At 40.3% G+C, this 10588-nt stretch overlaps 2 protein-coding genes across 4 annotated transcripts; both read left to right on the top strand.

The window, feature by feature from the left end:
• The first annotated feature begins 921 nt into the window (after nucleotides 1-921).
• On the top strand, nucleotides 922-2246 carry LOC115380852 (interferon alpha-inducible protein 27-like protein 2A). Its single transcript, XM_030082104.1, has 4 exons — nucleotides 922-972; nucleotides 1118-1147; nucleotides 1318-1479; nucleotides 1929-2246. Exons 1-4 carry the CDS (start codon nucleotides 963-965, stop codon nucleotides 2009-2011), a joined length of 285 nt encoding a protein of 94 aa, XP_029937964.1. The 5' UTR covers nucleotides 922-962; the 3' UTR covers nucleotides 2012-2246.
• Nucleotides 2247-4238: 1992 nt separating this feature from the next.
• On the top strand, nucleotides 4239-8331 carry rsrp1 (arginine/serine-rich protein 1). 3 transcript variants are annotated; one of them, XM_030082102.1, is made up of 6 exons: nucleotides 4239-4480; nucleotides 5222-5834; nucleotides 6020-6204; nucleotides 7583-7663; nucleotides 7967-8011; nucleotides 8215-8331. In XM_030082102.1, the coding sequence occupies exons 2-6, from the start codon at nucleotides 5240-5242 to the stop codon at nucleotides 8218-8220; spliced, it is 912 nt and encodes a 303-aa protein (XP_029937962.1). In that variant the 5' UTR covers nucleotides 4239-4480; nucleotides 5222-5239; the 3' UTR covers nucleotides 8221-8331. The 3 variants fall into 3 exon arrangements, with proteins under 3 accessions (XP_029937962.1, XP_029937960.1, XP_029937959.1); XM_030082100.1 differs by having other exon boundaries at nucleotides 4240-4480; nucleotides 5231-5834; nucleotides 7967-8331; XM_030082099.1 differs by having other exon boundaries at nucleotides 4241-4480; nucleotides 7967-8331.
• Nucleotides 8332-10588: the final 2257 nt, after the last annotated feature.

Raw genomic sequence — 10588 nt, forward strand, 5'->3', positions numbered from 1 at the left:
TCTCCAGCAGGCAAAGTGAGGTTTGGCACAGGAGGCCCTACTCTCATAATGGAATATCTGTCTCACATAATTTTAAAATGATTGAGTACAACCCAGTGTGGTCTAGTTGACATTCAGCTGTTACAGGCCACTATATCATATCCCCACTGAGGGCAGAAATCAACTCCCCCTCAGGCATTTGAACTGTCCCAAGTGTTTTCTTTGTCAAGGTGATTTAGTTTGACGGTCTGTGGCTCCCTCTGGTGTAGAGGGCAGAGCACAGTGTTTGCGTCCTGGCCATTCCAGGTCAGCAGTATGGATGGACCGTATGTTTCAAAAGAAAGCCTTGGAAACTTGGCCACATTTCTCTGCTTTTTAGTGCCTTGAGCTTGCTGAGCTTTAGTACAGCCTGTATGGATTATGTGATAGGATTTGGATCTGATTGCTTCATTGGAAATCTGGCTTATATCAACTTTGAAAGGTTATTGCTTTTGTGAAATTGATCATATTTTTGCACTCAAAGCTTTTTTTTCAAAGCTGTAAAACCTGTGGATCATGCAATATGTACTAAATTTAAAAAAATATAATAATCTCTGCTAATAAATACCTAAATACTGTGCATTAGAACAGAAGTACTTTTTAGTTGTCTTTTTATGTGAATTCCACTGTCACTAGAGCCAAAACATTCTATTCCCAAAGAGCTATGTCAATAGATGATGAAACGTCCAATGTATACTGTTTTTAAGGAGCAGGTAGAACAAGGCCTATCTCCTCTTTGAAATGTTTGCTTGTCTTTTCCTTTCCTTCTATGCAAATTACTTTCGGTTCCTGTTTCTTGTGCCAGCTGCCTGCACAGCGAGGGGTGTCTTCTCCTCTGGCGCCCTCTATTGGCTCAGATTTCAGTTTCGATTCTTCAGAAATACTCCCGTACCCCACTATATAAAGCTTCACATCAAGCATCTCCACTCATACGCGAAACTAACATGGACCCAGGCGAGTATAACTTCTCTCTTAAAGAAAATATAGATTTCCTTGACAATCCACACAGGTATAGGCTATAGGTATAGGTATAGGTATAAGCATAGCATTTATCTGAGAAGTAGGAGATGCTCATTTTGGGTTTGCTTTTGTGTTTTAGTATCAGCTGTCGCGGCTGTGGCAGGTGCAGGTAAGACATTGGACTTGTAAATACTGGATCATTAAAACTTTCAGTCATGAAATTCTCAATTTTCCTTCACTCATCTTCCAGTGGCCGCATCAGTGATAATTGCCACTGATTACTATAAGGTGAGTCCATTGTGAAACCAAATGAACCTCATGTTGTCGCTGGCTCTGCAGCAGGCGCAGTGGCCGTGGCCCCTGCCGCCCTGGCAGCTGCAGGCTTCACCTCAGCCGGGATAGCAGCAGGCTCATATGCTGCCAGCATGATGTCCTCCGCTGCTATTGCCAATGGAGGAGGAGTGGCAGCAGGGAGTGTGGTCGCTGTCTTGCAATCAGCAGGTATAGTTTTTACTTGGCTGTAGGATTGCATCAGTTAAATCATTAATATGTTAATTTAAGAGGCATTAGGTAAGGAATGACCTTTATTAGTCTTGTTAAGAGGAAAGGAATTAGAGGTAGCAGGTTAGGTAGAAGTGAGAACACTGATTTAAAAACCTACATTATTCATTCCTTCATGACTGAACAACTGAAGGTTAGTGGGACAGATGGAACAGCTCCCCGCAGATACACCATGGCCATTTTAGCCCATGAGGCAATAAAATGTCACTTGTTGCCCATTTAACATGTTGGTTGATGATGATGGGAATGACCTGAATATACTTTGGCCCAGCTGTGTGATGTCCTCCAGTGATGGATGGAGAGACTTTCTCAACATGTGATGCTGTGTTTGTTTCTGCTGACACTATGCTGCTCTCTCTAGGATCCTAAACTCTGTCATGTCGATGCAGGTGCAGCAGGTCTGTCAGCGACGGCCAGCGCAGCGGCTGCAGGTGTTGGAGCAACAGTGGGATGGCTGGCCTCTTTCTTCTGAGACCAAGCGATGAGACAGATGTGCACCATGTATACATTATAGCAAATGAAGGGGATTGTTTCAAGTGTTTGTTACTGATTTACTAAAGGAGCAAGTTTGTTACATTTTGTCAAATGAAGGAGTTGATTCTACAGAAGAATTGTGATACCATGTGTGATGAATTTATCACTTAAATTAACACATTCACCTCAGCTTAATCTGTGGGCTGTTAAAATGGCATTTTTGTTTTGGGGAATTATTTACTTTAACACTTTTACTCCATTTCCATGTTTCTACTTAATAAATCAAATTGAAATGTTTTTGAATAGCCATTTCTTGCTTCATTGATATGTAAAGACCTACACATTTTGTACATGTAACACTAAAGGGCTTTAACACTGATGTCACTCCTGCCAAAGTGTACAGTAATGTATATAACTATGGTAGACTAATATAAGATACTTTTGAGAAATGTACCCCTGAAATATACAAACATATAGAAAAGAGGCTGACAGTACCTATAAGCCAGGGAGCAGCAGTGGGAGGAAGCTTGTGATCAGATCACTCAGAAAACAGGGACATGGAGTCTGCAAACATAGCCTGACTTTGAATGTTAATGATTATCAAAAACTTATAAAATGTAACCTGATATGCAGACTGGAGGACCTCATGCACAAAACGTTCACTTAACTGTAAAATATTTGCCAATCAGTCATTAAATGCCACTCTTGAGCCACTGATAACAGAATCAACTCCATTTGAGGCATGTGTATGGTAGCAATCATCCTCCTAGTTGTAAAGCTTTGTTGCCTGATCAGTGTGATGGTCTCTGCCTCTCTCTGAAGGGTCCAAAGGTCCAATCAGCACTAAGTCACATGGGTCGGAAAAACATTGCTGCACTGCTCTCTGTGGTAAGGTATTACAGGTTGACCTTGCCTGATCTAACATGGAAAGCAGGAGAATATTTCCCCCATATATGATCGCTGATAATTTTGTCCTATTGAATTTGATGAGGTATTAAGTCAGAGAATGACTCAGGATGCCGTTCTTCTCACAACACTACTTATGCTGATTACTGACATCTGATATAGCCAGTAATGTTTTCACATACTGAATCAATCTAAGTAACCTATATAAATACTGTAAGCTACAATTTGATAAAGAGGAACCCTTATGCCTGTGTCCATTCATAATTTACCAACAGGCAGCATCCACTAATCTTTGGCAGCAGTATGTTGTAAACAAGATGGTTGTCAGTGTAATTGGTTGGTCCCACTGATCTATATTATAGCTTAGTTAATTATAGAGCACTAGTTGGTGCCAAGGAAGACTTCCATGTTGACAGCTGAGAGTAATATAACAGATGTCAAAATTTTATCACTCGTGTGCAGTCACAGTTAATAGGCAGTGCCACTAAATGTATCTGTCTCTTTTTACCTGAGATAATCCAGTCAGCATGTTTAAACTACAGACTTTTAATGTATCCATCATTGCTTAAATATGCACAAGTCTCCTAAAAGTATGTCACCGAGCCTGTACAGGCTTACAGTTTCTTGACAAACACAAAAATAGCTTTCTGTGTTTAGAAAGCAATACCGTTCCTGAAGCATCATATACACCCCTATTCTCATAAAATCATGTTGAGAATTACAGGTCACGACGAACTGTTATCCTCACAACACCCAATCTCTAAATAATAACAATAATAATAACAATAACAATAATAATCGCCACCAAATTTAATTCCCTAGTGAGTTGAAATAGTATAGTCCACATCTAATAAATAAATAATCAAATACAAAATACTTGCTTTTTTTTTTTTTTTTTTATCTCTTATCTATAGGTAACCTGTATATGTGTATATGTGTGTACATGTATGTATATGTGTGTGTATATGTATGTATATATATGTATATATGTATGTGTGTGTGTGTGTGTGTGTGTGTGTGTGTATATATGTATACATGTACGTATGTGTATATATGACATATATATGTATTTTTTGGTAACTTAATGGTATAGCACTGTATAATGTATTTCTTCACTTTTGCGTCTGTTTTATCTTTGTTTTATCATTTAATTTTCAATTTCATTTCTTATGTGGACCTTGTGTCTGAATAAAGATTCAATACATATATTTCGTTGCAAACAAAGCGCAACACACTTGCATGCGCACATCGCGCGCCAGGCTGACTCTCGTGATTGCCCCTACTGTTTTTGAATCGAGTGGAATTTTCCAGCAGCTCGCGGAGTAACGACACACGGACGTTGACCCTTCCTCCCTGCATTTGGAGGAAGGCGACTGACGGTGTAGCAGCAAGGAGCTTCTGACCTCTGCGTTTGAGAAAATACCTCAATTTAAACTATTCCCTTTAGACTTAAATTCACTCGACTATTCTGTTGTGATAGCGTTAATATTTGAGGAAGACTTTAACATATTCCATTAGTACTGATTTGAACCAAAAAGCGACTGAAGACACTTTGGACTCGGTAAGAAATGCAACGTTGTCGTTAGCTACGTAGCCAGCGTAGCATATGCTGGATTTAATCAACCTCGAGTTTTACCCATACTTGTTATTGGTTGTTGTTAGAAATATTTAGATATGCTCTGTATGATTTTTCTTTTTCAAATATATCAGTGTTGCTTTGAATATTTTGTAAACGAGCTACAAATCACTCGAAGAACAGACGTTAGCCGAAGCTAATCATGCTAGCTCGTGCTTGCGTCACTCTGGAAATTTCCAGTCCAAGCTAGTTAGCAGCTGCCATACACTGTCCTGCAAGCTAGGGGCAGCGTTGCATAATCCTTTGTTATGCAAGTCCAGTCAATGGCCTGCCGTATCAAAGATTGCTTCAGAATGCCGTTGAATGAGTTAACGACACAGATATGTTTATTTGTGTTACCACGTTCTTTTTTTGGAGTATCATACCGCAACAAAATGTACCAACGGAGTTTACAGTTACTATTTGCCGTATTATACTGGTAGCAACATTTGTTAATGTGTTGACTGTCAAAATATTCTTGTTAGTTTCTTGTTTGCAGAATTTTTTGATGAAATAGACTGTCAAAATCTGCATTTATATAAATTACATTGTTAACAGTTTCTTGTCACTACTTCAAGGCCTAAGTGTGCATTGACTTGCCATACCCAAATATGGCTACCCCATTTACTAATAATACATGTACTATGAAGTGTGCGTGTAAGTAATGTTTTTTCCATCTCATTTCAGTTCTTCTAGGTGATCAGGATGATGACCAAGGGACACGATTCACACTCTGAGATGGCCCGCTCTCGTTTGAATGACTGTATCAGTGTAATCTTTGACCAGGACAGCCTGCCCTGCTCCACCTCCCCCCACGCCCGTTCTCGCTCCCGATCCAGAAGCAGCAGTGTCAGCAGCCGCTCTTCTGGTCCTAGCCGCAGATCTCGTGACCTCTACAGGGGACGCCACAGGTCTTCGTCCAGCTGTTCCTCTTCATCCAGCAACAGTTCTCCCTCTCGTCCCAGGTCTCGCTCTCACCCTCGTTGCCATAGGCCCTCTTCCCGCTGTCGCTGTAGCGGCCATTACAGATATAGCCATGGTCATCGGCGCCACCGCTCCCCACCTCGCCGCTACAGGGCCCACTCTCGCTCCTACAGCCGCTCAGCTTCGCCAGACAGGTCCTCACGTCATAGAAGCCATAGGTCCCGCTCCAGGTCTGCAAGCCACCGGAGGACACACAGGAGATTTGTGGGACGCTACAGGTGCAAGGTTTCTCGTTCCCCTTCCAGAACTTCCAAGACCTACAGGAGCCGCTCCAGGTCCAGATCTTCAGGAAACTCCGTCAGCTTGAGCTTGGATGGTAAGATTAGATAACATTTTAGGTCAATGATTACTTGTATTTGTAATTTCACATCACCGATCTGCACCCTGATGCTGACTTAGCACTGTGTGGTTGCAACCCAGAGAAGCAAACCTTAAACGAGTCGAGGGTTGATTCACTTAATTTATTTACAGAAATAAAACAGAATTTTCTGTATTTTCCAGATAAAAGGGAACTTCTGAGAGCTGCGAAAGCCAATGCCAGTAAGATCCTTGGAGTGGAACAGGTGGAGCTTCCAGAAAGTGTGAAATCCATCCTGGAGGAGCAAACGCTGAAGTCTAAACCAGCCACACAAGAACCAGAGGCACGGGTGAGACCAGAGCCAGTTCCTGAAAAGACTCCATCACAGGTGGGTGTCAACAGAGAGGAAATATGTTAGCTCTGCATCAGACACATCACACAGCAAAGTTGAGGGTGAATTAGGGTCTCTAATCATTGAATGATTTATTTCAAGGCCTAGAAGTAAGTACTTTTTTTCCTCCCTTTTTTTTACTCACCATATCTAAGCACTAAACAAATCATGTTGACAAATTAAGACAGTTTACTTTCTCAGACCACATGTACTTGTCAAGGAGTAATTAGACTTCAGTGACAAAAGCTCAGCTCATTGCCTGACTCTGCAATTGCCTCTGTAAATTGTTCATAGGTTACACAATCAAAAGTAGCCCTTAGCTGTCTTTTCTAGAAGCAGCAGCAACAACAACATCCAGGTCAGGCACACTCTTACTGTCTGCTGATAAGCTCTAGGACTTTGTTGTGTTGAATTGCCTGTGTTTTTTGTGTTAACCCATGGACCCCTGAGGGAACGCACATACTCTGTCTGTATTTATTCCTGTCTTCGTAGATCACATGACAGTGGTCTTCTTCACTCACCGGCTCCTCGGATTAGGAGAATAAGAGGGCAGTCATGTGACTTGGGTGACGGCATATGTGTTTGCGTGAAAGGTTAACTGCTGACTCTTGTAATGTTTACAATGAGTAGTTAATGAATTAGAGGTTTGCATTTCTAACAAGTCTACAGAGTTTTAAAATTTCACCTACTTTCAAACATACACAGTCTTTACAAATGCTAATTACACAGAAATATAGTTGACTCACTTGGACTTCTTAAATTCTATTATACTGATACCATACCTCACATAGTTTGACATCAGGATTTTGACATTACAGAAATGTGTGTATGCTTGCAGTTGAAATGGGTCGTTGTTATTTAGCAGAATCTTCCCACTCGCTGAAGGAGCGCAGGCGTGTGGACTGCATTATAATGACTGTATGCCTGTCAAGAGAACTAAAAACAGATGAAGAACTCCCTCTCTCCATATGCCAAAGATAAGTTGGTACACACGGTGTGTGCTGAATGGGGCTGGGAAACCTGCGTCACCATCATTCCACTCTAGACAGAGAAGAGATCCTTTTAATTTATTTTGTTTGCCATTTTTCTGTTTCTGTTCTGTTTGCTCCAAGGTCTGTCCTTGAAGCATTTATTTAATCGCCAAGCCTAGCCTTTGACAGCAATGTGAGGAAAATGTGCATGAGAGCTGCAGTTTGTTGAAGCTAATACTTTTAGATAACTATTTATTGATACATTAGACCTGCTTTCATCATAAATAATGGAACTTAAAATGTGCATCTATGTGTAAATAAACTTCACAAACTGCCAAAGCTCAACCTGTCTTCAGTTTCATACTCTTATCTAAGTCGGTCTTTTTTCTGTCTCTTTGAAACAGAGCAGTGAGATGGACCCTGATGAGGATGCCCCCAGTCCAAAGATGTCCCCTAAGAGGAAAATCATCTCTTTCAGCATTCATGTAAGTTGTTTAAAAGTGTCAGTCTCATTTTTTTCTGAACCTTCTCATATCACAAACCTCACATAAATACACATTACACCACAAACCCCATCTGTTAAATTTTTGATTAAGTAGAAAATTGTGTAACTTAATACTGTAGATGGAGTCATAATGCGGTGAACGAAACTCTTTCGTGATATCACATTCTGACTTCTTGGAAGTGAAAGTGAAATGTTTTGGCCCTTTTTGCTGACAACTAAGTGTAGACCAGCCTGAATATTTACATACTCATTGCTTTCCCCCCCCCCAATTTTGTTGTTTCAGAACTCAGTGGCAAAGCCGACAGTGGCAGCTCCATCTTGTGCTAAGGTAACCCCCAGAGTGGACAGCATTGAAAGCAGGAAGCCTTATGGCCACTGGGTGCCTGTCAGAAGATCAGGCCAAACCTCCCTGCCACGCAAACATACACTCACCACATCACACTAATGTGGCAGAGTACATGGACACTTGCAATACTGTAAATAGCTTGTACATAGCAGGACTGTGATTTCATGGCAGATATTTTCTTGCAGATGTAAAAGGGAGTTAAGTGCGAAGAAGATTTGGAAGATGTCGCTCAGGTGGGATTTTTTTCCCCTTTTGTTGTGTATTGTGATACTCAGAAGTTAAATAAATATTATTTATTTAAACTGTCTTTCTGTCCATTTTGTAAAACATCTCATGTTCAGTGTTGGGTGTGACCAGTGTAAACTGATAAAGCACTTTATTGACATTCAGTAGAAAAAAACAATGCTAGGTTTAAATGCAGATGACAGATTAGTGTGTCTGAATTACAGGGCCTTCATTTATCTTGAGATGACAGTGGCTTTTGATATTCACTCAAGGAAGATAATCAAAGATCATTAATCATTTCTTGAATAACCCATAATGCCCATTGTAATTACTGTCAGAATGGGAGCAAATGATTCATTTACATGAACAATAATGTATTGATAACTTGTGCAGACTATTGGTTATTTAATTGGTCAATGTAAATACTGAAACCCTCTGAGGATGTGAAATCCTATTTCATAGTTGCTTTATACTAAAACATTTTCTAGTCTCTGAAAATTCATTTTTTCTGGTACTGTTCAGAGTGATGGATACAGATGAATGTGAAAAAAGTACTAAGATGCAAACATGCAAAGTGCCAATTCAAAAAAATGAAAAAGTAGCACATCCCAAGTTTTCAAGTTGTGGAGGACAAAATATCCACATTTCACCTTTTATTTGGCTTTACAGCATTTAATGAAAGCTCTGTGCTGAGACGCATAATCATTTTTCTAATGTGATGTGAGTTTTAGCACTTCACTGAGAATCGTATTATCAAAGTGTGACCTTCCCTTCCACCCAGTTCTCCCAAGTATTTTAATCAGGATAGGAGTCTGTACAGAACTGGCAATATGAGAGCTGCATTTCCTATGAAGACCACACAGCGTCAGCCTAATCACAGATTTGCAGAAGCTGTGAATGGAGTTGATGCATCACTTGTTTTCACAAAGTATTAAGAACTGGCAATCCGTTCAAGGTTATAGGATTGTATTTGTGTAGATTCAAAACTGCAGTTGATGTAGTGTGTTGATAGTCTTATTTACAGCTGATCAGTCAGAGCAACTTGCCAGGAAAAACATTCCTTTGCAACAAGACCAATGTGAATGAGACAGATGTCCGATGATCCTTGAGAGGTAGTATGCGGTCTTGTCACTGCACAGTTTTATCAAGATACCCACACACCTGCTGTAATGCAGCACAGTAGTGTCTCCACAAGTTATGTCATGACACCTCAAAACCTTTCCACAAGGCTCCTTGTGTTTGGTGGTTTTAATGAGTAATTTGCCCGGCTCCTTGCATCAAATTTCACACTCTATTAATCATGCTGTACATCATCCAGAAGTCGCAGCCACACTCAGAGATCTGTTTATGGCAGTGAGACGTTGGCAGGCGTACAGACTGAAACCACCTTTGTTTGGAAAGTAAACTCAGACAATCGTCGAGTGTCTACGAACACAAGAACTGTGTTTCTTTGAACATGTTCCTTCCTGAGTCATCTGATATAACCTGATACGGTGCCGTTATTGCAGCCCAGCAGCTACATACTGCTTAAACTGCAAGGGTGCTTTTATTTTGACAAGTTCTTGGCATATGCTTAATTGCAGTGAATGATCTGGTCAAGATAGGAACATGCGATCTGTAGAGCAAGTAATACATTATAATGGTGTTTCTGGCTTTAAATCCATGTCACAAATCCATCAGAAATCACACTGTTTTTCAATGTTACTGCAAGCTTTTGTCTTTAATATGTAAACTGACATATATCTGAGTTGTTTTGAATTTTCTGTGGAATATAGATACTGCATGCTGCACACACTACATACATACAAACACTGCAGAGCTGACTTGAAGTGCAGTCTTTCACAGTGAGTACACAAGAGAAGACAGACCGGTCTGTTCTGTCATCCCAGTATGACTCATGGGTTTCATCATGAACAATAGCCTACTTTTTTCTTTCTCAATTTTGTTTTCATAATAAATCATTAGTCTCCAGTGCGTTTTAGGACTGGGTTAATATAATCTGTCACAACTCAAGCCAGAACAAAACAACAACAACAAAAAAACACTCCTCTATATACTTTCATAGCTTTTCCTTCTTCATGTGTAAATTCTCCTAAAGGCAACTTGAGTGCACAGCCTCGAGAGGGAACATTCTGGAAATAACACACAAGAGTCTTGACACATCTTTGTAGAGAGAGAAAAAAATGTCTACAGCAGCACACAAAGGATTCTGTTGTTTGCGGGACACAAAACATCTTTTCAGATTGACTTGAGAAAAATGCAACAAGTCACCCCTCAAAGGCAAACTTTATTTGATTTTTAATTCTCTCCTGCGCCATGCATTTATTTTAGTTC

The sequence above is a fragment of the Myripristis murdjan genome, chromosome 22, assembly GCF_902150065.1.
Source record: "Myripristis murdjan chromosome 22, fMyrMur1.1, whole genome shotgun sequence".
NCBI classification, from domain to species: domain Eukaryota; kingdom Metazoa; phylum Chordata; class Actinopteri; order Holocentriformes; family Holocentridae; genus Myripristis; species Myripristis murdjan.